We start from the raw sequence: 26,577 nt of genomic DNA, 5'->3' as shown, positions 1-26,577 counted from the left end.
ATTTCCTTTTGAAGCAGTTATGAAATAATAAAGGTAATGTTCTGAAAGGAATATTTCAATAAAAACTGAATCATTCATTTATAGTATTTGCTGACAATGTATTTAGTGAGCCCTTAATACATAGTTTTCATTTTTGTGGCCAAGTCCTAAATACATTAGGGCATCTTTTTACGAAATCAAAATTACCACTGACAAAATTAAGTTTTTGCTGGTTGCTTAATTTTAGCTCTTAAAGTAGAAATTGAAAGATGAAATTTAGAAAATAAAGAGAGGCTCCTAGGAAAACAGAGGACTTCAGTATACACATATGAAAGAAATTACTTTTCTAATGAACTACATCATCTGTTTTCTGCATTTAACAGGGAGAACAAGGAGACCAAGGAAACCTTGGAAATACGGGGGAAGCAGTAAGCTTGAATTCTTTTTCTGGTTTTATTTTTAATTCTATGTTTATTTGAGTGTGAAAGAGTAATTTGTTGCAGTAACTTTCTGATTAAGTTTGCCTTGCTTTGAAGCTGTGGTGTGTTGGCTGTACCTTTGTAGTCTTTCAGAATCATACTGTTTAAAGAAATTCCCCATTTCAAGCATTTTCCAGAATTAACGCTGCTTCCTTCCTAATAGGTTGAATGAATATTTGCAGGTAGTTATAGGGATCTTCCAAAGCTCGTTCAAGTAAGTGAACAAGTGAGCTGCTTCCAGTTAAATTGTTCAAGAGGCTATGTTTCGCCTGAGATGTATTTGCAGACTTGTTCTGTCTACCCTCCATAAAATTGCAGAGCTCAAAGTGACCTTGAGGTGACATATAGTTCATCCTCTACTGCCTATGCAGTATCAGTTATCTTTATATCATTCCTGACAAATATTTAGCTAGACAGTTATTAAAAAGCTTCAAGAATGAAGGCTTTGTGACCTGCAAGCAGCCCAGGGCTTTTCTAACTTTATTTTTAAAAAGTTCTTCCAATTGTGTAACCTGACTCCCTTCTGCTGGAAACAGCATTTTACAAATGATCGTTGTTATTGCTTGCCGCCTTGATTCTTTCTTTCAAGCTAAACAGTCCCAATTCAGTTAGCTTTCCATGTTTTTTAGATAATTGAAGTCACACTTACTCTCCTGTAGACTGTTTCCAATTAATCTAAACATCTGTGACTCCAGCTTACTGTTAAGACGGCTGAGAGAAAGGAAAAAATGCTTTTTTCAAGCCACATTCTTGCATACGCGTGCCCATTTTTGTGATAGTGTTGTTTATTACTCAGTTCATGATCCACAGTCTACAATCCTTCTTTTTTAAAGTCGTTATCTTTCCCAGTTCTTCCATTGTAGGTGTTTTTTTAGTTGATAATTGTCACTTAAACATACTGCCTTGCAATTCTCTCTGGTTGATTTCATCCACTGCCCTTTTGTATTTTTAACTTTTGCCTGGGAATTATGAGCAGATGTGAGCTTGTTAACCCATGCTTGAGCTACCCAGATGTTGCGTAGAACATGACTATATTGGGTTTACTTCTTGAATTATGTATGCCCCTGGTTTAGGCTCAGTGCTGTACTGCTCACATAAACTCTGGTCAACTTAGATGGCAGTCGGAGTGAGCACCCCATTGCCTGCAAAATACCAAGCAGACGTACCCCAGACAGCTCATCAAATGGATGGTTACTGCTGAAATTATCTGAACTGCTTATAAATGAGGTCCAGCTTCTCTGTGTACTCTTAAGGCTCTGTGCTCCAGGGAAGGGAACTGAGAAGCTGGACGCTCAGTCAGTTACAGGTATCTGCTTAGAGAGGAACCAATAATGCTATATAATGCCATAAGGTCCACTTAAAAGTCAGCCAGCATATCTCTAAACGTAACAAGTATACTTTAGAAACAGCTTGATCAATAGCTTTGTTCAGCATTTTATACATAGCAAAACCTTCATTTTGTCAGGTTCTTATCATAACTTTAAAGCAATAGTTCCCTTATGGTACTGTTTGGAAAATCTGGAGGTTTTTATATTGGTGCATGATTAGGGCAAATGTGGATGAGCACTGGAGAATGACAATGTCACAGTAGAGAAAAAACTGGTGAGATGTCATAACACTGTGTTGCTTTTATGGAGAGATCCAAAAATGGCTCTGTGCGGCGATGTAGTAATATAAGCTCTTGTCCATACAATCAGCATTTCTCAGCCAGCATTACACTTGCACTTTTGTTTTTTTCCAAACACTGAGCAAAACGAAACTTTTATTGCATGTGAATTCTGGTTCTCAGCCTCTAACATATTAGGGAAAATTGATAGCACTTACTTTGTTGTACAGTGCCACATGCACCAAAATCCTCAACAGAAAACAAAGCTAAACTCAATTTTCAGTTACTACATTAATAACAGTACACAAACCAGTCACAGAAGCTAGTTACTTAACCTTAAGTTTCTGGATTTGTCATGGGCTTTGTTTTGCTCCTCAGTGAACTTGAATTCAATGCACTCATTTTCCACGACTCAGGTATTTTGTATCATGCACCACTAAATGAGCTCCATTCTAATACAAATGTAATATTCGCTAGCACAAATATATAATCAATAATTATATGTTGCAGTGATGGTTAATAAAATAATCATACTAACTACTTAACTGTAGTCAGAGACAAGCTGCAAGAATAAAATAAAAATACTCTTTGTGCCAAAAGAGAGGGCATTGCAGCCCTGTTACAGTGTTATAAAGAAAGGTCATTATGGACCATCAGTAATTATTACTTCCCACACTTGCTGTTTGTAGAATTTGCATATGATACAGGATAACGTGAGATACCTGAGAAATGAAGTGATTTATAAGCTATTGGTAAATACTCTTGATTTTTACTTGTGGACTGTAGAATGTCTTCTGCTTTATGTATGTGCATTTTAATCAAAAGAGCTTCCTAGGCCCCTGATCCCATTATATTGCCTTTGTATTATCTGGCGGCAGAGAACTGACATCCACTACATGGTCTTTAGGGGGATAGTATATATTATCTTGTGGTTAAGGTCAATGGTAAAACACCAAGAGCAGAAGACAGCCTTTCAAACACACTCAGCAGAACTGACAGGAAGACCTTTCAAAACCCCTTCCCTTTATTCACCACTGCAATCTGTAACAGTTAAGCTCTTCCTAAGTAAATTGAAAAGTACTAGAGGAAGAGGATGGTTTTTCTCATATGCAGAAAATGGTTTTCCAGATGTGAGTCCTGATGCAATTCACCTCTGTATACACTGGACGCAGTTTTTACTTCCAGCTTCTCACCAGCTTCTGTTTGTAACAAGTAATTTTTCTTTTCCTTGGTGTGCGCAGAGAGTACAAATGTCTTAATTCACAGGTAAATCCACTCCCAGCTATTCAATATTTGCTCTGGTGGCATACATGATGACTCCAGGACATCTCTGGACTGAAGAATACAACACACACACACATGCAAAGTTTGAAAAACAAAAGGCAAAGTACAAGAGCAAAGTACAAATACAGCTAGCTGCTGTGACAGATTTTGAGATGGAGCCCAAAACAAGGTATGGAGTAAGGCATGTGTCCTTACTGATGCCTTGTGAAGTCTGTGTTACCAGATGCTTGGTGACACCAAGTACAAAGAAGGTTTGTACAAATAGCACTAAACAATGTGCTGTTACTCTACAGTCTATTTCATGGTAAAGGCAAAGGGAAGAAGACATTACTAAAAAGTTGATAGGAAGTCCAATGTCTAATAAAACTCTGTGTGTACATTTTCTTCTGTGCCACCCCTCCTTCCCTTTTTGCTTATCTATTGTTTGTTGTTTATTCATGATCTCTATTGACTGAGTTTTTCAAATTACAGAATATGATGCACACTTTTAAGCCTGTGGTTGAAATATATAATACTTGGGTTTCAGTAATGAGCAATCCGTCACAGTATTCTAGTTCTCCAAAAGAAAACCAGTGCATTTCCTGAATAAGAAGCAGTTTTGCCATAATAAATGCTGTAAATGTTGAATTCATAGCAAATTATGATATGAAGAACGTGTGTGTTTGCTATTGATACCTAAGGGTGGCACCAATATTTTTGTTCTGTTTCTTTCCATTTTCTTACTTTTCCTGGTATCATTCGTCTTCTGTCTTTGACTAATACATCTGTCATTGCTGTCTGTTATGATAACTAGAATAGTTATCGCTTTTCTGTAGCAGCTTTTCCACATCAAGTACAGCTTAATATCTGCTTAGAAAAATACAGATGGCAACTGTGTACAAGCAGTGAAGTTTCAACAGCAGGAGACTGGACCATAATGCTGGTTATTCAGTCTAGTAAGATGTGATAAGTGCTGAAATACAGCTTTGTCAATAGGCTAAAAGTCATATTGTCCAACATTTCTTAGATCACATGGAGCTGCTGACTCCTCAGATCACCTTTTGAATGAAGCATTTATGGACGCTTGCCCAGCGTGGAAACTGAGTAGAATAAATTTATAAAATGTTCACTGTGCTCTTAAACTTAAAATGACATATTTTAATATTAGATCAGTAATGTGCCTAAGATCAAACTTCAGACACGATCCTTAACAGAGTCCTACAACAAAAACTGTTTCTTTGGCTACAGCACATGCCCTGTTTAAAGGGGGAGATGGGCAGCTGCTGGTGGTGCTGCTTGGGTAAGCAGAGCCCAAAGCTGCAGTAGAACCCAGCAGCCATCCTTTACTGCAAGATACTCGGTTAACGGCAGGACCATCAGGTCCAATGGGAGAGGGATTGGTTAAGATAGTGAGAAGTGAGGGACAGCAGGCAGAGCAAATTTACGCTGCTGAGGAGAAAAATCCTTTGGCATGAATTTCAAAAGAAACCATCACTTTGGGTACTGAGAAAATTGCCCTTACATTTGGGGGAGGAAAAATCCCTCTTTGCTGACATGTGCAACTGCATCTTGTATGCTTAGATTAGATGCTATCCAGTGATGGATGGCAAATACCTGAAACCAGAGTCAAGCATCTCATACAAATGACTTATGTTAAAGCGTCAGGGAAGATTTAAGAAAACAATAAATTGGTCAGCTTTTATGGCACAAAATTGAACTCATCTGAACTTAAAACAGTCACCTGTCAAGATTGTGTTACTGTTTGGCATTGCAGAATGGGCCATACTGAATAACTAGGTGCAAGTTAATTCCAATTAACTTTTGTTAATTTTGGCCTTGCCAGGTGCATTACAGAAATTCAGCCCTTGGCCCATACACTTCTGAATTAGAAATCACTACATTTGTACAATATTGAGACAGACTACAAGGGTAGAACTGTCAGCTGCAGCATGTACAAGTGGTGTCAAAAGGACAAACTGAAATAAGCAGAGTTCATGAACACAAATCCTGGAAAAATAATCTTCAAAGACCTGGAAAAGTTACGTGTCAGCATATCTGCCCAGTTGCAAATAGCTTTTGAAACAACAGAAGAGAAACTAAGCTGAAATGAGAAGAGCTTGACCCCCACCCCCCTGCCTGCCCACTTTCCTCTGTCAACAAAAGCAAAAAAGAGGAGACAGTTGTGGTCCGGCAAAGGAAAAAAAAAGTTATATTCAGGCTGTCAACGGCAGCTCCACAGCAGGCTGAAAATGGTCCGCCTGTGAGAATCTGTGGAAAGGCAAGAAAACGGTGCAGTCAGGCCATGTGCTAGGATTTGAGTTGCTTTTGAGAATAATTCCCATAAAGTAATTACCACATCTCCTGCAGAGGTAAAAATTAGCTGAATTGCGCACCAGGGATGCTTAATTCATGGGGAATGGAAACTGCAGTTCCTTTTGCTTGAAGAAAAGATTAAATGGGTTTCAACTGATGTTTTCAGGAAGCTCAATAGAAGGAGTTCTTTGAACTATCATGAAAAGTCTGGGCTTTGGAGATATGCAAATGAGAACTGTAAGCCATAGGCCAAAAGAAAAGTCAACTGAGGAAAACTTTTTTTTTTTTCCCCCCCCCAAAGACTGGTGAATGCATGGGGCATTGCCAAGGGCTTCAGAAGGAGGAACTAGTTCAGCTGCTTTCAGAAATCTATTTGATGCAAATTAATCCAAGTTCTGTGAAGATCTTACAGTGAATGGTAATAATGATACTTCTGTATCTATGTTGTGCTTCTTGGTTTTACCCTAGATGAACTCATATACTTTTGTATATGATATGTACCTAGTCATTGCTGCTAGGTCGTTCTCTCAAGAACAGTGGGGAAACAGGTTACAATATCTGGAGGTTAGCTTTTTCAAGCTGTTGCTCATTATTCTTGAAGGACTTTTTGCTAGTAGTGCTCTTCCTCAGCTGATTTCAGCTGCCATGTTACCCCACAGAATACCTGCAGTCCCACACCCTTTAGGGTTTTGCAAGTTAGGACTACCACCTTAAGTAAATCAACACTCCCTATACCACTGAGAACAGTCAAAGAGAAGGATAATCTGTTCCATGTGAGGTTTGTTACCCAAGAAAAAAAGCTAGTAGTTAGATGCATAAATATAAATAACTTCTAGCACAATCCAGTTTAGCCAAGATACTCTGGAGTAATACCTACCTTCAGAAGAATTTATTTTTTTCCTTTGTACAGATTACAAAAAGCTACCATTGTAAACTTGACAGTCAAACCCAAGAACTTCTATAAATGTCATTATTCTGATTGTCACTTGAAAAGTGAAAATACTTCAGATTTGGACAGTCTATGTCACTCAATTCACTTCACACTTGTGGCAAGTAGACTGTGTAAAATGCAGTGTCCTTCCCAGCGAGTGAGCTGTGTCCTGAATGCCCGTATAGCACTGACCTCAGGCTGCATTTTTCTCATGGTCTTTTAAAAGGTTCACATACAAATAGAACCCTTGCAGATCTAGTAGAATGTCAGAAAAGCGTTACCAGTCCTCCACTCTTTCCCTGACCAAGAGAGGAATTTAGCCTTTCGAGGGAGTCAGATGCTACCTGTACGGTAGTTATTTTGCAGCTGCGTTGTTGTTTTCCCACCACCCAATCTTTAGCTTTATATCCATACTTATTTGCATGCCCAAGTGATTTTGCAGCACTAAAATATGAGAAAAATGTTTAAGGGTATTTTAGCAATAATGAAGTATAAGTTGTTTCTGCATGCACTAAACTTATTCAGTAATAGCGTAGGTATTGGCACACATCCAGTCTTTTCTGTGTTTGGCACTTTTACTCTCTGTCTGAATTGCACTGATGAATTTAACTTAATGTATTCTAGTGGTTTGGGAAGAAAATACAGAGGAATAGTAACTGCACTTGGCATCTGCAGTTTAGCTTCCAAGGTTTTGTCAGTGGGCACAGCCTGCTGCCATTGCGTGAGCTAGCTTCCTTTAAATGCAAGTGTTTCTCTGCATAATGCTATCAAACAGAATTACTCTACTTTACACTGGTGTTACTGTAAGCAAAATTTAACCTGTTTATTTCTTTTCTAAAACTGCTGTAGATTAAACAATGGTGCCAGTATATTTTGCCTTTCAAATATTCAGGTAGTTGAAGTTTTGAGTCCTCTAAAAATTGAGTGAAACATCAGCTGCAAGGTACAAATATGGTGCGTCTCTGATTTCATTCACCTTCTCCACTGGCAGTAAGAAAGCATAGATTTTCACTCAGATTATCGCCTCTGGTTGATTATCAAGTAACTTTCTCAACAGACAGAAAATGCCAATGAAACAGATGGCCAGATCTCATTACCAAAAAGAAGAAAATAGCATCTGCCTTTCAAATATGATACTTCCTGACATAATCCTGGATAGAGCAGCTACAGATCTTACGGTCACTCTTTTAGTACTGTGTTTATGAGGTAAGAAATAGTTTCTAAATTTTAAAGGTGGAACCACCACCTTGAATAATAAAAAAGGACCACACAACCCAAAGCCAGTATCACTGTGTGGTGTATGTGCAGCAGATTGCACAGCTGACAGCCGAGAGCTCCTCAGGTACCAAGGTCTAACCTGGGGCCGTTTCTAATCTACTCTTGCATTTTGGTAATTCAAACTAAAGTGCCATTAGAGGGCAAATGTAATACTAGTCATTAAGGGACACAGAAGTAAATAATTCAGTAATTCAACTGGTAGTAAATTGTAAGTAAACTGGCATCAGTTTATATTCTTTATTTGGCCATTCACATAACCCAAATTACTAGAGTTTCTCCTTTTTATGAGGAAATATGTCTTCCAAAATTGATTTTGTTCCCTGAAGATGAAAATCCTTTTTAAACACCTCAATAATTTTAAAAAAATTTTGAAAGAGGGAGGTGATAAAAGCTAAAACTTTGTTTTCCCATGATGCAGTCAGTTTGCATCCACGTATTGCATAGTATTAAAAAACCAGACTGTTGGCCTAGAAGAAGACCTTGTTGAAACTAGAGTCAAATTCGGTGATGCTTTTAGAACTGTTTTTCCCAGTTTCTTTGTTGGTTAGTTTTATTCAGTTTTCACGGGGGTCTTCGAGACGGGGCTTTCTTTAAAACTTCGTGTTACTCTTACCTCTAAGTGCAGGATATTAACAGTTGCTCCATTTAGTTCATACCTGATACAGGTAGAGTAGTAAATAAATGTTCTACACAGAGGCTCTATTGGAAGTCCTTGGTTTCAAAAGCCTGTCTGCGGTTCAGCAACATACTATTTTTAATCTGATCATAAATAGAGTCATGTGAAAGCACTGGTCTGATACAAATTCAGCCAGAATTCTATGACTAGAGGAGTTTTTTATTCCAGAGCAGGTATCAATTGTCTATGACACCTCTTTTCTCACAGGTTAACTACCTTTTGTATTGCTGCAGATGCTCTGAAGCCCAAATTGCAGTCAGTGTAAACCTGTATCATGCTTTTGTCTTCATTTTTGTCCAGGCCTGTTCTGGGTCACATCTGTTAGAGGCATGCATCTTCAGATCCAGTATTAGTGATATGATACCAGACTCCAGATGGATTGATTTAAAAAATATTTATTGTACCATTATGTCTGGCTAGCAAAACAGATCTTAGGTTAATATTTATTCCTTAGAACTTCATTTTTATAATATTATGAATTGTAGAAGTATTTTTCTATCTGAGCTGGGTATGAAATAGAAGCTGATTGTCTGAGCATCCACTTTTCCTCCTTCTGTCCATCACCCTTGGCTGTTTTTTTATGTAGATAGTTGGCTTGAATCTTTAAGGATCCTCAAGTAGTTTTAGATCTGTTAAAATCAAACTTAAATGCTGGCTCATTTTGGCTGTACTCATTTTGAGTACTGTGCTGTAATGTATAAAGTCCTTCATGAAGTGTGAAGCTGATGAGCTCTTAAATGTTTAAATGGGAATCTTAATGAGCAGGCAGAGATTATGATATTGCTGAATGCTGGATCTGGGCTGAAGCAATTCAGCACAGATTCAGGACAAATTTTAATGAAAATTAATTGGAAATACCAAAAATGTTCATAGAAAAATGTTAATGTGGCAAGATATTTTAAATTTACTTATGTCATCTCATTAAAAGAACACTGAATAAAAATGTTTGAAAATGCTGAACTGTAAATTAAATGCCCTTGGATTGGAAAATTTTCGGTTATCACAGAAGAACACATTACTGTACAACCTGACAGGTAACTGCTTCCACAGGATGTTTGGAACCAGTTGAATATTCATTTCTCACTACTAAGCTTTTTAATGGATTAGTCCATACTTGGGTTTGCATTGAGTGTACAATGTGTTTTCAATTGTTCAACTACAGTCCTGTTTCTAAAACAGAGCATATGCCCTGGCAGGATATTTTCATCTTTCTCAGGCATGTGTTAGTTGTGAGATCTGGCCTCTGATTCATTTTCCACAAAAATGCTTCTGTCAAGAAGGTTTCTAAAATGCTGTTATTGTCACTAGAGAGTTTTACACAAATCCTTGTAAATGAAAGTTCATGACTTTTTTTAATAAGGTGGTAATATTTTCTGAACATGTCAGGGGTTTTTTGCTTTAATTTTCTGTTTCCTAATACATTCAATTTCAATTCTGGAATCCACCACTGCTCCCCAAAGGATTGAAGGGATGCTGGAAGACACTGACTCAACAAACCTGCCTTGACTGTGTTCATCCTCTTACATAAGGAGACAGAGTCGAAGGTTCGCTGCAGTCCTGGTAGCTGGTCTTTGTAACAATCCAATCCACATCTGGGATTTAAGAAGCCACAAGATCTTTTAGAAAATCCACAGGGAAAACATGACTTTATGGCTAATATATTGATGGAACAAGATGTTTTGTGCTCTGATTGCACTTTTTCTTCACTGTGTCCTACTAAATGATTTAAGGACCAAAATTATGTTCCTAAGTAAGCTTTTTCCTCTTTTGCCTCTGCATATACCTGCCCTAGCTTTATCTCAGTCTCTGATGCTTACCCTGTGTTTTGAATGGAGCAATGGAAGAGCATTTAGTTAACTTGTCATGGAATTCTTTCCCCTTCATTCCTCTGGAAGTCCCTATTGCATTTACCATTTCACTGGTTTCCATTCCTTTTGCCATCTTTACTATTGTTTTACTTTCCATATATATTTACTTTCCACTTCCACTTACGCACTTTCTTTTCCATCTTTTTGCTGATACAACAGCACATTCACAGTTACTGCTTCTTATTCATTCCTTCTCTCTCAGACAAGAGCAACTGAGTCAGAAAGACAATACTTTTGAATTGAAAAGCGGGCTTGATCAGGGGCTGGTCAAGTGAATGGTTCACTGCTGGTGCAAGGCACAGCTACCCGTCTTTCTAATCAGTGTCTTCAGTCCTGTAGACAGTGTGGCATTGGCCAGGAGATCAGGAGTGTCTCTGTGGAAGGAGAATAGGTCTGAGTTACATCTTGGCTCTGACTATGTCTTCTGTCCTTTCTGGAATAAGAGCATGAAAGTGATTAGTCATCAGGTTTTGAAACTGTGCCTCCACACCCCTTATCTTGATAAGCAAGAGTACAGGGTAATTCTTTGTCTCACAGATTTGTACCTGGTACTGAGACCCACTGTTGGCCATGACTGGTAGCGGTGGTAGCTCTCGTTCTCAGAGTTCATCACGAAAAGTCCCTCATTCCTGCCAGTGACGTCTGGGTATCACCTTAGTGTCAGTATCACCAGGATGAATCTTTGGCTGCTGCCAAGCCAAGAGACATCTCAGATCTGACATATAATACACAAGTTCTCACACATAATAGATCAATCCAGCAGCCATAGAGATGCCTGTTTATCTCTTTAGCCCCTTCCAGCGAGTAGTTTGTGCCAGTATTTTCAGCCTCAAAGGCAGCTGTATCAATGGCTCCTTGCATTATATTTAAACTATGAGATTTCCAGAATAGCTAGCAGTGCAAGAAAATAAGAAGCAATCATGAAATCTTAGTTACTTTGTACCTATTATGTTAAAATACTTGAGGCTGAATGGTATTGAAATTATACAGGTAAAAGCTACAAAAAAAGTTTGGTTTTTTTTTCAAAGGCAGAGATCTCAGACTGGAATGTTGTCTTTCTCCTATGAAATTATTTCGATGGAATGAACCACTTCTAGGCTCTTGAAAGGAATATGAGCAGTCTTCTAAGCTTAGAAGTAATGCTTTTTCTAAAAAAAAAATCTTAATTCAGTGCCAGTGTAGTGCTATTTAAGCTAGTATTTTCCTATACATGTAGAGGTAGCAATGCCAATGTCTGAACTGACATTTTATTTGCACTTCTCAAAGTGCAAATAATTTTTGCTTTTTAAAGTATTACAGACACAGTATAGTTGTGTATTATGTTACTACTAGGATCTTCCACATTTCTGCCATCTTTCATGAGCAGTCACACGATATGCTCTGGGCACCTATTGCTTTTTGTTAAAGCTCATAGTGTCATACTTTTTTCAGTTTGGACCTTATACTATAATTTTTTTTTCTTTTAGTTTCATAGTGAAGGGGGTATTGCAAGCACTGGGAATAAGCTTTTTAAACTACTCCCTCTCATGTTTCCCATCCCATATGGTGATACTTGTTCTATCCAGTAGAAATCTGTGGGAGAGCCTCAGGAAAGGTTTATTTCATTTTTGAAAGACTGAAAGGCTCTCATCCCCTGACTTCAAAGGCATTTGGACTCCAACTCTTAAAGGGAAAATTCTGAAAATACCTGATTCAATATAATTTCTGTTTTGACTGGATTTAACTTTGTTCCACTGAATTTATTTCCCTTGAAATCTGCAGTCAGACTGAAGCACTAGCAAAGCAATTATTACCTTTAATTGTATGTTTGTAAATCTTCTAGCACTGCAAGACTGAGCTCAGTGGCAGATCTTAGGTGATAGCACAGCAGGATGACAAATTAATGTAATTTCTTTTCTAGTAGTGCCCATTTACTGTTGGTGTGTCTAGATGCAGTGATTCTCCTGCACAGATTGTAAGCCAAGTTAGCTCGTGCGGTCCTCACTTCCTCACAGGACCAGTTACACAAATAGACCAGTGGTTCTCTGGGATGAAGAAATTTGTCATGCTCTGCTGTCAAATTGCTGGGAAGCTGCCAACCATGAACTAGTATAGACGTTGCACCAATAAAAGTCTGCTTGCCTTTTGTACAGGGATCAGCTGGCTTACCTGGAGAAACTGGGCCATCTGGAAGCCTTGGTGAAAAGGTAAAATAACATATCTGATGGTTCAGCAGCAAAAATTAGCTTTGAAAACCATTGGGGTAATAAAATATTGGTGAGATATCATTTACTGAACACTGACAAAGCTAATATTCCTATAGCTCTTTCAGAGCACAGGGATATAATAATAAATGGTAATCCAAATGCTGTTGAGGTATACATCTGGTATCCTTGATTTTACTTGGCAATTAATTTAGAGCTGATAGATTTGATATCTTGTTCATATTGTGGCACTTAGTTTACTATCCACTGCTACTGAGTCACAGAAACTGGCCTAAATTATATTTGTTTTAAACAGTAGTTGCTGGTTTTGCACTGCTCCATAACAAAGACAAAAGTAGAAAGGTAAAATTTGGCTGTATGCATTAACTGAATAAAGACAACGCTGTTACGTTTTGTCTGCAGTGCAGTAACAGTTGTGTTTATGAAAGCAAAGTTTGACAGACTTGATGTGACTAGAACAGTACAAATAACTTAAGCATATTTGGCATGGTTTTATTTAGATGAAGTATTTTAAAACTGAAAAACAGGAAACTATTACTGGACTGCATGTCAGCTTAAATTATAATAAAAACACAATTGTTTGTCAGAATGATCCAGCACCACTTGTATTCCTTCCCTGCGGGCTAAATTATTTCACCTAGACTGGTGGCTGCTATCTAGATACTTTATTGAGAAGGTCTAAATAGTGTATTAGAACTTCCATGAAAATCTGATTATCATTTATATTATCCATTAAAGGAAATACATCAGTGGAAAGCACTGTTTGTTAAAATTTAGACAAGTCTCATACAGGTTTAATCAAAGTATCGTCTTAGAATTCAGTGTTCAAGAATTCTTGTTCTTTATAATTACACTTGGCCCAACAAAGATTACCTTGAGATACTGCTGCTAGGAGGGAAAAGGCAGTAAAAGATTAATTAATCTATTATCAGCAAATGGAAGCAAGCTTCTTCATGGTGCAATGATTTTTGTCATTGCTACGCTGTTTCTGTAGAGTTTATTGTCCTCTTTTTATGGATTAAATAGTAAAAAGCAAACATGCTATGTGGATTTAAATTACAAACGTACTTCCGGCATAATTATTTAAAAAAAATGTGCCTTTACAGTATGCAGCATAAAACAGATGTTATCACTATGTTGTGTACTATCTGCAATAAAAGTGTAATCTTTGTATGGGGGTAATCTACAGCCAAGCCTGATGTTTGGGCTGGATCTTATATACAATTGAAGGTGAAAAAGTATCTAAGACACGAAAGAGACCCTTCCTACTTCCTCTGCTCCAATTGCTTCTGCAGCTGCTGAAGGGCTGGCCTTGCTTCTAGATCTGTGCTTTCCTAACACATACTGAGGAAATGGGGGAGAAAGGAACAAAATTTTCTTTTTTGCTTGTTTGCTTAAATTTTATGGATTAAAGAAAATAACTATAAATGTGATGCACCCAACAAAGAGAAAAAGGATCTGCTAGCTGCAGTTTGTGGAGACTGATGAAGTACCAAATCTCTTGGGTCTTCTAGGAAAAGGGAAGACAAAGAAGTTCAGTTTTACCATTTTTCAAAATATGAGTGGACTTGTAGGAGGGAGGAGTGCAAAGTGAAAAAATGGTTTCTGCACTGTTTTTGAAGGGCAGTTCCTGAACCAATGTTGTTATGCACTGCAAAAAGTGATTCCATTTGGCAACCAAATCTCTTGTAGACTATGGGCTGCAATTCTCACAAAAGACCTCTTGGATTGTTGTGGTGTTGTTACTGCAGGTCAGCTTTGTTGGCCAAATCGGCCTGAATCAGCAGCCATGGAACAAGTCAGGGAAAGAGCACTCACTGTTATTTTCCTTTTAATTTATTATTTTTTTTCAGGGAGAGCGAGGCAGTCCAGGACCAGTAGGTCCTCCTGGCGAGAAAGGTGTCATGGTAAGTTGCAAGTAATGTAGAATCTATAATTGTTACTTACAAAGGCACTGTACTTTCCAAAACATTAATAAATTCTCACCCTTCTAACTGTGCAAGCCTTATGGAAAAGAATAGTATTTATGGTGCGTTGCTCCTAGGAAGTTTCATTTAGCAGCTTTATCCCCTCTGTGGAAGTGTCATTGCAAAGTGAAGCAGCAGGGCAACTGCATTTTTGAAATATGGCTCTAAGCAGCCTTACATTGAAGAATTAAGTGCAATTAATTGAAAGGAGACATAAATAAAGGAGGGAAAGTAAAATAACAATTTCCTTTGTAGACTGGGGTAACACAGGTTGTTCTAATAAATAGGCAGGTAACTAGTATCACCTCTAATTCTACTGCACAGCAGTACCCAAACAGCCCCTGGGTGCCACTCTTGTTGGGAGAACTGGTTTCCTGACACCACTTGTCCTAAATCAGGATGCAAAGTTTCATGCAGCATTGGACAGTCCAGAGGCTGCTGCTGTAATGTACTCACGTCATAGCAGTGAGAGCCTTTCCCAGTACTAAGTCATCAGAGCCCTCAGACAAGAACTGTTCTTCACATTTTTTCTTGGCTAGTTCTGCCCACACCAGGATGTATCCACTTGCTGTTTGCACTGTCACAGCCTTGACGTGAGAATTTTGAAATTCATTTAGAACTCGGTACCTCCCTGTCAGCTAGTGCCCATGTGTGGGAAAACGCCTGAAGCTGTTTTAATTATTATTCTGATATATCCAAGTATCTGTTTTCTGAACAAAATTTTGGGAATAAATTTTGCAAGATTAAAAAATTTATTAACTTAATTCCCATTTTTGAGGTCAGTACCTGGATATATTATTGTTGTTATGATAACAATTTTGATAAAACTGTTCTGTCTTTTCTATATTTATTTCAATTCTAGGGCTACCCAGGACCTTCAGGAGGCCCTGGACCTGTGGGGCCAGAAGGATTACCTGTAGGTATAGAGTGGTGCTTTAGTTGGACATAAAGTGTACCATTTTTGCTCTGCTGCAGCTAAAAATGGTTTCTAATTTGTACTGCAGTCTATAAGACTGTCATGAAAACTTAGCCATCCAGGCACAAAGCCTGTTTACCTGCCCTTTACCAGGATGGTCCAGGAGAGACAGGAAAACTACTTATATAATTTACTTATCCATTTAAAAATCACTCAGTTGAGACAAGTAGGGGAATAGAATTTTTTAAGGATGGTTTATAATTGCACAATAATTTTATTTTTAATTCACTGATGCCTAATATAATTTAAATAGATTCATTATGTGTTTAGCTTCATTTTTAATCAAAAATAAATTATATTCTAATTTTCCGTGTGTAATTGTATTACAATTTGGCTATTATGGGTCTTCAGACAAAAGTTGAATCTTCTATCAGAAACTACTTGGGTTTTATAACTTAATGTTGCTGAAATACTAATATCCTTTAGCAATTTTGGGATGTTGGACAGAAGTAATTTATCCAACAACGTCATCATGATTTCTTATTCAAAATAGAGTTGCATAGAGTATCTTATTTAGAGTTTTCTAGATAAATTGTACTAACACAATTAACTGAATTTGAGCCATGAGTGAAAGTGATTGGTTTGTATTGGTTGCATTGACTGTTGCTCAATATGCATAAGCCTTGTAATTTTCAGAAATCTGTGTATAGAAGGCAATGAATAATAAGTTCATTTGACATGTAGGGACCTCCAGGGACAAGAGGACCACCAGGGCCACAGGGACCTAAGGGAAGAAGAGTAAGTAATATTGCTGTTTCCTGTTACTTAGAGCAGAGAGTAGCGTGTTGCCAATATGAATCTGATGTGTAACCCATGTACAGTTGTTTCCTTTGAACTCTATTCTCTGGATTCAAGCCATTTGTACTGAAATCAGAGAGATACTTGTATTTCCATGTTAGAAATTATACGAATCTTCATTTCTTCTCACATTACAGTTAAATGGGGTTTTGCTGTTGATCTCAGCTGAGAGCAGGACCAGAAACAAAATGACCACTGGCCTTATTTTTTGTATACGCAAATATGCAAATGTTGGCATTTATAACCACCATTGGACTTGTCAGTGTTTTAAAGACTGTTTTCTTTACCTGCATGTCATGCATGTCTTTGGGAAGACAATCAAAATCACCCAAATGTAGTTCTGAGAGAGGAAGAAGGAAAATCAGAAGGAAGTATATGCTAGATTTTCAAACGTCCAATTAGATTGTAGTTTCCTTTTCATGCATTTTTATTAGGGAAGAGCATGCGTGAAAGTGAAATACATGCTGAAGTGTTAAGCTGAATCAGAATGCCAGTGGCATCAGATGAGGAGTACACATATGCAGTCATTTTCACTGTAAAATGCTGATGTTTGAGCTTCATCTAAAAAGGAAAATCCCTTGGGCCCTGTCGGTCCACCAGAGTTTCAGGTTGACTGGTGGCCTGTAGGATGCAGTGAGTTACAAGGCTAGCTCAAAGGTAATATAGTGCAAATAGTTGTTTCTGAGATCGGTACTCAACCGCTGCAGGTTGTACTTTTTAATTTCTCTGGACTAAGCATTCCCCTCTAATTCCTCCTCTGATCTTTTTCTCCTGGCAAGTTTATCTGCCAGCATCACCAGATCTGGAGTCAAAGCCAAGCTACTGACATGGACGTGAGTCCTCCCATGTAGGCTCTCCTCCCTCCTAACACCATCTACTACCCGGTGATTGTTTTTATGGGGGAATGACTTTCATTTAGATTCTATTTTTAAGGTAGAAGACAGTTTTTATTTGTGTCACATCTGCTGCCAACTGAGACAGGAATCTTTGAGGGAGTCTGTCTCTATGATTTTGGCAGCACATCATGGAGTGCATTGCTTATAATTAAAGATCCCTCAAAATAAATCCCTAACATCCCAAGCTCTGTGGAAATCTTGGTCTGCAGGTGTGGTTTATGCCTTTGCCTCTGTCCCATGACTGGGAATGCTTCATGGAATGGGGTCTCAGAGCAGATCCAGGTCTTCAGGCTCTGCAAACAAACTCCCACTGAAGCCACTGAGAATTTTGTCTGCTCTCAAGATCAAAATATCAGACTCAAAGTGGAATCTTGCATAAGGAAAATCTCTGGGGGGCCCTGAAAACCAGGTTTGTCACCACTGGGTTCAGAAAGAGAAGTGTCAGAACCCCAAGCTCTGTGTGGCAGGCCTCAGAAAAACGCGTACTATAGCCACATACAGAAGTTAAATAGAAGCATATGGAAATTCCCCTTTGTTATGTGCTGAAGAACGTATCCTGTCTTCACAGCTGGAATCTGCAGGAAGTTTTAGGAGCACTGACCCTCTGCTTCTGCACTGTCACAGAGTAGAATTCCTTCACCTCATAAATTCTGGACCTTTCAGCAACTGGTTTGCGTCCAAGATTACCCAGCAGCCTACTTCTGCCTGAGAGTATATAGCCGCTCAGCCTTCAGTACCCCCAGGAGTTCTGGCCAGCTGAAGGCAGGCTGTATAGTAGTCTATGGAGTATCTTGCCATCAGGGGATTTGTGGGGAAATGCCAGTGAGCATAGTGCTAGCACAGAGACTGGTCCTACTTTTAGTTCATACCATAATCTCCGACAAATACAACTGCAGCTTTTAATTTGAAAGGAAGAGGTCCTGTATCATTAGGTTCATTTCATGGTGAGACCTAAGCAAAATTCTCAATAGCTGATAAGGTTCTTAGCAGTCAGTAAGAACCTTCAGGCTGATGTTTGGTGTTTTTTATGCTCAAAAGCATAATTTTTCTGCTCTTATTTTCCTGGAATGCAGCTCATGAAATTCAATTTTGAAAACGCAGATAATTGATGTAGTGGAGTGCTGTAAATTTGGGTTCAGGCAACAGCAGCTTAGTCTGCCACCACCAGTAGGGTTATCTCTGCTTCAGTTGTGTCTGTACTGGCATGAAGAACCTCAACTACACAAGGACATCAGCGTTCAGTTTCAATGAGTGATAACTTTCATACCTCTGACAGCAGGGAATATGGAACCTAGAAAAATGTGTGTGCTTCAGGATTATGTGAAACAAGTGGCCAGCGTGCTTTGTGATACATCAGCAGCTGAGTGTCATTGTCTGTCTTAATTGTTCAAAGGACATAAGACTTAAATTGATGTCATTTTCTAATATTCTTCCATGTCAACCACCAAAACTGAGAGTTAGCTATATAGTGTGTTTATGTTATTTTCACTCTTCTTATATTTAGAAGGCAGGATGAGAAAGAACAAGAAGAGTTAACTGGTGCTTCTTGCCTTCTTAGATGAACTTTTTCTCTAGCTTATCAACCTAGAGTTTTCAATGTACTATGTTTCATTTTAGAAACAAAGCTGAATCCGTGCCAAAGAAAAAAGTAGTAGCAATCATTTGGCAGCCTTACGCCTCAGCTCTGTTGCAATCTAAATTAAATAACAGCAGGCAAATCAACATCTCATTCTGTACTAGCTTTAGTAGGAAATTACACAGATCCAATTAATCTGTGCCAATAATGAGTCAAACCATACTATTTATAGGAATGATATGGTGTGGTTGTTAGACTATTAAATTGCCTTTCACTTGGATTCCTGCAGTCTGTTCTGTGGCTAGCTAAAGGTGGGCTACAGGCAGGCATGGCCCAGAGCCAGAAGCTGATCATCATGTTGATTTCTGTTACTTTGTTTTCAGTTCAAAATTATATAGTAGAATGTTGGTGTTTTGAATGGTAGGCTTTTTCACTTGACTATCATTAGTGATCAAATCAGTTGTCATTCTCTTCCTAGTGACTGTGCTGTCCATGTGAACTCCATTGGAGTCTAGCAGAAAGGTTTTGGTTTGTTATGTGCGTAACAGACTGAGAATCCTGTGCAGCCTCCTGACAGGACCATTTCTCAAACTATGAGCTATGACCTCCTCTATGATTAAAAGGAAGTCACAAGTGTTCAAAGAATTTATCTGTTTAGTAATATTAATAATAGAAAACATAGAAAGAATTTTATTTATTACATAGATCTGTAAAATCAAAACTTGTCCTTTTTCTTCCTTGAATATTTCATCTTGAGATTCTGTCCCCTGATCAGCCCTGTGGAGGGTGCACAAAGACAAGTGACAGGTCATGTATCTAAAAAGCCTGAGAAACACTAAAACTATCCTGCAATTGCTCTGCTTAGCACTTTCAGTTTCGCCCTTCCTGCCTTGCCCTAGGTGATTCCTCTGCAGCTCTTCCATCAGCTTCTCTCCCCTTCTACCCCCCAGCATAATGACCTGTCCTCACTCCATCTCAAGAGTTTCCTCCTGTCCTTTCTACTCCCATTCTTTAAGACATTTCACCTGAAAGGAATATCAGATCATGGGATTTTAAGCCTGCTTAGTCTGCCTTGAATTTTCATCATGATCCATTTTGTGTGCGTTACAGATAGCAGTTACAGAAAAAGTGCAGAGCAGTAACTCGGCATTAATTTGGCCAAGATGTTTAGCTTTCTTTTAAATTATACTATATAATAATTTAATAATTGCACTTACACAGTTACATAATCTTAACATGAGGCCCAGCTTTCTTGTTCTTATAAAGGCCTCCATCACCCTTCAAAACACCACTGGTGTTTTGGTTCTCATCTCTGAGTGCATTGAAGTCACCAGCAGTTTTTCCCACAGACTTCAGTATCTTTTGGTTTGGGATCTCTCTCACTGAGAGCTGTGCAGCGACCCAGAGTGTTGTTTGCTGTAGCCTTTTTTTTCCTCTAGCTTAAAAAAATGCCTGTAAATACTCATTTCTGGCTTAGACCAAAACAAGGTGGCCAGGCTAACTCAAAGATAGCCTTAGAAAAGCTGTGTCCCAAGCTACCGAGATATCAAAAGTATTCAGACAGCTTTCCCTGCCTGTTCATTTTCCTTTTCCTATGGTTTCTGTGTTCTCTCATGTTGGCCAGAACCATCAATGCTGAAATGCTGACAGATAAGCTTCTTGTGGGATATTTCTGGCTCTGCCAGAGGTCATAATTCTGTATCACCTCACAGGAACAGCCTTTTCTTGAGAGATTTCTGTTTCAGGAGGAAAGCCTAAATTATTCTGGATACACATTGTTCTTGAGTTATCAGTCAGACATTTTCTCTGTAGCTCCAGAGAGAAGCAGGTGGGTGCTCACCATCTGTTCTGACAGAGGTTTTGATGTGCATCAGTAAATCCAAGTCAGAATGAACAGAATTCTGCTGTTTTGTCTCAAAAAAATACAGGTGGGACATGGAAGTCACAGACATTTTTGAGGAGAAAGTAATCTAAATAAAATCAGATGTGCTTCCAACAAAGTCATTTTACAAGCCCCTATTCTTGCCTGTTAGAACAGTATTAAAACTCTCTGGAAATCAGTCATGAGTTCATGCCCTGCACTATAGACCATGACCCAAGATGTAAGGTTCTCTACAACTCAGAAATGCACTCTGAAAAGGCAGACTATTTTCCTTGAGGGTTCTCTACAGCTCAGAAATGCACTCTGAAAATGCAGACTGTTTTCCTCGAGGCACTGCCATAGCAGTGTACTAGTTCCCTCTGATGCCAGCCCAGGCATCATGCCAGATGCCACCAGGAAAACTGTTGTGTCTCATCCTCCTCCCACTGTACATTGCTGTAAATAGCCTGACTCTGATACTTATCTAGCTCTTGGTTTAAAGTGGTTATTGGTTTTAGGTTGTTATTAACTGGTTTTAATCTTGTTTTCCATACCCAAACAGTCATGGAGTTTAGAATTATGGAAATAACCTCCTAAGTCAGCATGGATAAAATATTTTCCATTTTGCTTGTGATCAATTTGAAGGATTTTTCTTTTGCTTGTAAACTAATGGATTTAGATTTCCAATCTTAAGTAATCATTTCTGAATGTTTTGGCAATAAATCTTTGCTATATTGTAATACGGCAATATAACAGGTTATCTTTGTTCATCTGTTGGTTGTAAAAAGTCCATTTCAAGAGACGTTTTAGTCTTAACAATAGAGTGGTTTGCTATGCAAGATTATACATTGCTTTTAATCTTGCTTCAAATTGGTTTACTAATGGAAGAACTTTATCTGCCTGTTTTAGAGTCTTACTAGCAAGCTGGATTTTTGCATATGGAACTTATACTCAAAAGCAAGCACTCCGTATAACCAATGCTCACCTAAATTCTTCTAAATAGTTGTCTGTTGCATGAATACAAAGTGAATGGAAAAGAAAGCAGAAAATATCAGCCTGCAAGCTGGCTTCAACAGAGACCCTGAACACTTTGTTTACATATTTTTCAAAAACAATCTTTCTTCTTAAATTCATATTTCAGCAAACCAGAAACCTGTTTCATTCTTTGAAGCTTTATTTCACGCTTAACATATAATCAAAACTGGGTTTTGTGCTAACAAAGCATGTTTCCGCTGTCCCAAAGCTTATGTTGTATCTCTCTGAAGATAACCAAACATAATGCATAATTAATATTCCAAATCACTTGTTCGATATTCAGGGGCCAAGAGGTCTGGATGGTCCTCCAGGAGAACTGGGACCACAAGGCATTAAGGTGAGTGCTTGCATTGCTCAGTACTACACAAAACGTCGAGCTAGAACATAACGGGGGGGGTGGGGGGTGGGGGTGGGGGGCAATGACAACACAACAAAAAACCCAGCATGTCAGAATGTCAGAAGCCATAAAATTCTGTTTAATCCGGGAGGAGATGTGTAAATTTCTGCCTTCTTCAGATAGTTCCTTATTATGGTGTAAGCCCATCTAAGCCTGAATCTGCACTTTCTGCAGTTACCCAGCATTTAACTGACAGCAACTGTATGCAGTTTATCTAGCCAATGCACATAGAATTCACACATTGTTGGTTATTTATCAGGGAGAAAGAGGTGATCCAGGAAAGAAAGGAGTTCCTGGGCTCATTGTAAGTATTGGAGGAGCCAATCCTTGTAGTAAGCCTCAACATGGTTACTACTAATTTCTGAATGGTGTTTGGAAATGATCTGAAGCCATCATTGTCTTTCAATATTTCTCTTTGACCAGGGTAAAGCTGGAAATCCAGGAGAAAGAGGAGATCAGGGTGCACTTGTGAGTATGAAATTCTGTAGTATTTCTAATAAAAAAAATATCCACAAAATATCATGCTTTGACAGTGCAGTTTGCATTTATTCATACAAAGAATTAGGGGCAGAAGTGAAAGTAAGCATGAATGTGGTCTAGTCTGCTACAAGATCAGTGTTTTCCTGGGTGATGATCCACAGAATACAATATGAGAGCAAACTGCAGCAGAAGAGATGGCCATTGTAGTTAGTAATGGGATCCTAGAAGTTGCTTTGCGGTTTTTTGTTGTTTTATTGTAGTTTTAAGGGAGAAAGTCATTGTGGCATAGAAAAATAATTCTTTGATAGATTTTAGAGTAGATGTGTATTATCAATGTTGAGATAAACATAGAAGAACCTGTAAAGTGTGTATCACATGGATAGGAGGAAATTCCTCGGTTTAGGGTAGAATTCAACAGAAATATAACATGTTCTTTTGGAGGCTTTTTTTTACAAAGGTTTCAAGTCAGTCCAAATTGTGTTGGATTTTCATTACGGAAGGAAGCAGAAGAGCAGAAAAAAAGCAGTAATGATGGTGATTTTGTGCTGAAATTGAGGCTCAGAATGTTGGTTGTCACTGTACTTGTCTTGCCTCTTCTGCTCAGATTTAGGAGCTTGTTGCCTCTCACCTTTGACACAATGGGTTTTCATTTCCTCTTCATTTGCTGGGACTTTGATGTATTCATATATACAGAAATGAATGAAGCAAAACCTCATTAGGTTGAAATGATGGGGATTAGTAAATTTATTGCAAAGTACAAGATACTGCTCTATTACTCCTACAGCTACAGTTTCTAGAAAAGAGTATGAGACAGATATGCTGTGAGCCAGGTTGAGCAGAAGGAAGAGTGGGCTGTGAACCTTACTGATCCTCTCAGATACAGTTTGTAGGTCAGGACATCTGTAACATTGCGTTCAGGTCCAGTTTGTGTGCACAGGCAGCACACGGGTCTGAGGAGGATGAAGAGGACCTAGTAAATGGTGGGTCAGCTAAGACCCATCCCTATATAATAGAAACCAAGGAAGGATTTATTCAGGACACCCTCACCTGCCACAGGAGCTGGTGATGTCGCAATGTCTGTCAACCAGAAGAAAAGGCTGCACATATTTCATGGGTGTTTCTGAGTAAGTTATTGAGTGAGCAGAAATAAGAGAGGAAGTGGCTTTTCACAGAATATGAAACAGCTTGTTTCCAATTTTTTATTTTAATCTTCCAGGGTTTGCTTGGACCTCCTGGAACCACAGGAGACAGGGGACCAATGGGAGAGCCAGTAAGTCAATCCTTATGCCAGCTTAATTTTTTTTTCCACGTATTATACTGAATTCCCTGGTAACTCAAGCTCTGTTTTACCAAGATTCAGTGTTGCCAGCTGTGGTTAGGTAGGAATTGTGGGGTAAAGGTTCTAAAGCTTCAGGGCTAGAGTCTACTTCCTTGCTCAGCATAACTTGTTCATAAGGAGACCTGTTAAATCATGTTGGGAAGCACTGTAGTAAGGGTTGCGCAACATAAGAGACCATGACAGAATCTGGACCACAATTTTTTGTGGCATTGTGCTGCATTGAGGTAGACATCTACATTATGGATTATGTAAATGTATGTGCTAATACAGATATTAGTGGTATTTTTTTCAGGCAGATTTTAGGGTAGTTATTCAGGAACTCAGGGACCACATCTATTTGGCAGGTTAAAATTTGAACAAAAAAGAGGCTGTTATAGTAAACCTCAGACATTCCTCTGCTGGATGGATTCTTTTGATTGTTATTATTTCAAAGCCACGCTCACTTTTGTGTAGCTAATATTGTAACAAAAGATTACGCAGAATCTGCAGCAAATATATGGAAAGTGCTGCAAGATGTAGCCATGACAAGAATAGTATTGCATCACCATCTCTGGAGGTAAATCAGGTTATATAAATACAGTGAAAGAGTGTGTGCTGTCCTAGGGGCCCTTGGGACAAGGCTGCCATTTTATAGTGCAAAAATCTAAAGTCTCAGGGGAAAGATACATTACCAATCCAGCAGACTTAGCTTCATGTTAATATTATGAAGAAATACTTGCCTCATGAATCAAATTTATATGCTGTGCCTTATATGCTGTGCCTAGTGGAATGCCGTGGAGTTGCTGCAAATGAAAACCAATGAACTTAGTTTAGGACCAAGTGACTTCTCAAATGGAAATTAACTGCAGTTTCAGTTGTTCACACTTAAATGAAGCTAGGGTAAAATATATGCATCTGCTGAAATCTTCTCAGTAATAGGCAGTTTATATTGTTGTTACAAGAGAAGGGAAGAATATACTTGCATTATCACTGCCAAGTTATCAGGAGGAGCAAAACCATATGCAGTTTGTGAGAGGAAGTAAACCAAAAAAAGAGTAAACATTTGCTTAAAGGCTTCTATCCTAAATATAGGTAGCAGTATCTTTCTTTTACGTGAAAATAATAAATCAACAAAATATTTTGAAATTAGAATGTACTTAAACACAGATGAGTCCCAAAGGGGTAAATGGATATGAACTTTCTGAAAGTTCAAAGATTGCATACATCCAGAGGGTTGATTTGTCTTGACATACATTCATAGTGGCTACGGAATCAGCTGTAAACTGTTACAGGCAACCTCTACCCCTCAGCTCACAAACCCCGCTCCGTGAGTGGGATGAACAATCTAACACGCACAGAGAATTTGAGCATGCTGCTTTAGAAACAATCCCATTGTGTTACTGCAATACATTTATGTATATGGTAGGGCTTATAAGAAAATGCTTGTAGTATACTTAGTAATATTACCAAAAAGGCTCCAGCCTTTAGTCCATTACACCTCAGTGACTGTCCTGTATTAACATTGCTAAATCCACGGTGAAGCACACAGTAGTTGTTTTCAGTTAATTCCATACCAGACTGTAGGCTTTTCCACAAAGAAAACCAGACAGTCTAACAAACCTTAATTAAACAAAGTCTCAGTTAATCAAGAGGAGAGCTTAGCTCAGATAATAATTTACTTTTGGTCTAAGATAAAAGACATCTGTGCTGTTATTTGAAATCTGTTATTTCAGTGCGTCAAGACTGGCAATGGGGTCTTACGCCATCATGGTACTTATAAACAGCATTGGATTCAGGAGGAAAGACAATGAAATATACTTCTTTATGCCAGTTGAAGAGTTCTGAAGAGACAAAGTCAAGACTATAGAATGTAATTTAATGTTAATTGAATGATGCATCCAACATTTTTTTTTAATGCCAGGGTTCAAGAGGACAACCAGGGGATGCTGGCCCTGTTGGAGAAATGGGTTTTGAGGTGAGCTGTTAATCATTTATGTAGTAATTACAAACACTCAAGCAACTGAGTAAGCCTGGAAATGTGTTTGGAAAGTACAATTTTTTATTACCTGCAGCTGACTTAAATACCATGAGCTGCTGAGAAACTCTTACTTAAAGCTGTTACAAGAAAAAAAGTCTAAAATGAGTAGCTTTTTCTGTTGTGAGTGCTGTCTTTGGGCATCTGCATCTAGAAGGTGAATGTTGAGCAACTGAATTTTTTTGTTTGTTTGTTTAGAAGCAGTGTTCTTGCAGTTAGATAGTAGGACGGCATTAATCATACATCCTTGCAAATGGTAGTTGAAGAAAAGCAGCTGCAGGCAGTCTTCTTGCTAACTTGCTTCTATTTTTTGCTTTGTTTTTAATATTTCTTTGAAAGAAATATGATAGAATGTATTAGCCACATCTGTAGTGAAGTAGATGAGGGATGAGCTCTCTTAGAACAGAAGGGATTTGGCTTATTCAAAGGAACATGCTTCCTCAGTCACCCAAAATCCAGTCTTCTGACTGACTATTAAAAAAGGGTTTAAATGTAAACTTTACAAGAAGCGATCTGATACCATTAACTCTCTAAGGGCTGAAGACGCCAAAAAGGGCTTTGTTCTCCAAAGGCTCTATCTACTTGGCTCCAAGCCTAAACAGTGATGAAGTTGTCAGTCAGATTTACAAAAGATAGATGGT

General features: G+C 38.4%; 1 protein-coding gene across 2 annotated transcripts in view; it reads left to right on the top strand.

Annotated features, from left to right (window-relative positions):
* COL24A1 (collagen type XXIV alpha 1 chain) overlaps positions 1 to 26,577 on the top strand; it is a 147,549-nt gene that overhangs the window by 83,078 nt on the left and 37,894 nt on the right. For both annotated transcript variants that reach the window (XM_056356293.1, XM_056356292.1), the window contains exons 24-33: positions 363 to 407; positions 12,526 to 12,579; positions 14,451 to 14,504; positions 15,427 to 15,480; positions 16,225 to 16,278; positions 21,990 to 22,043; positions 22,363 to 22,407; positions 22,527 to 22,571; positions 23,800 to 23,853; positions 25,823 to 25,876. In XM_056356293.1, the coding sequence (XP_056212268.1) occupies positions 363 to 407; positions 12,526 to 12,579; positions 14,451 to 14,504; positions 15,427 to 15,480; positions 16,225 to 16,278; positions 21,990 to 22,043; positions 22,363 to 22,407; positions 22,527 to 22,571; positions 23,800 to 23,853; positions 25,823 to 25,876 (513 nt within the window). The remainder of the gene's footprint in view (positions 1 to 362; positions 408 to 12,525; positions 12,580 to 14,450; positions 14,505 to 15,426; positions 15,481 to 16,224; positions 16,279 to 21,989; positions 22,044 to 22,362; positions 22,408 to 22,526; positions 22,572 to 23,799; positions 23,854 to 25,822; positions 25,877 to 26,577) is intronic.

Source organism: Falco biarmicus, chromosome 11 (genome assembly GCF_023638135.1).
Source record: "Falco biarmicus isolate bFalBia1 chromosome 11, bFalBia1.pri, whole genome shotgun sequence".
NCBI classification, from domain to species: Eukaryota; Metazoa; Chordata; class Aves; order Falconiformes; family Falconidae; genus Falco; species Falco biarmicus.
The sequence above is the reverse complement of the archived record's forward strand: the minus strand, read 5'-3'. Positions and strand labels throughout refer to the sequence as shown.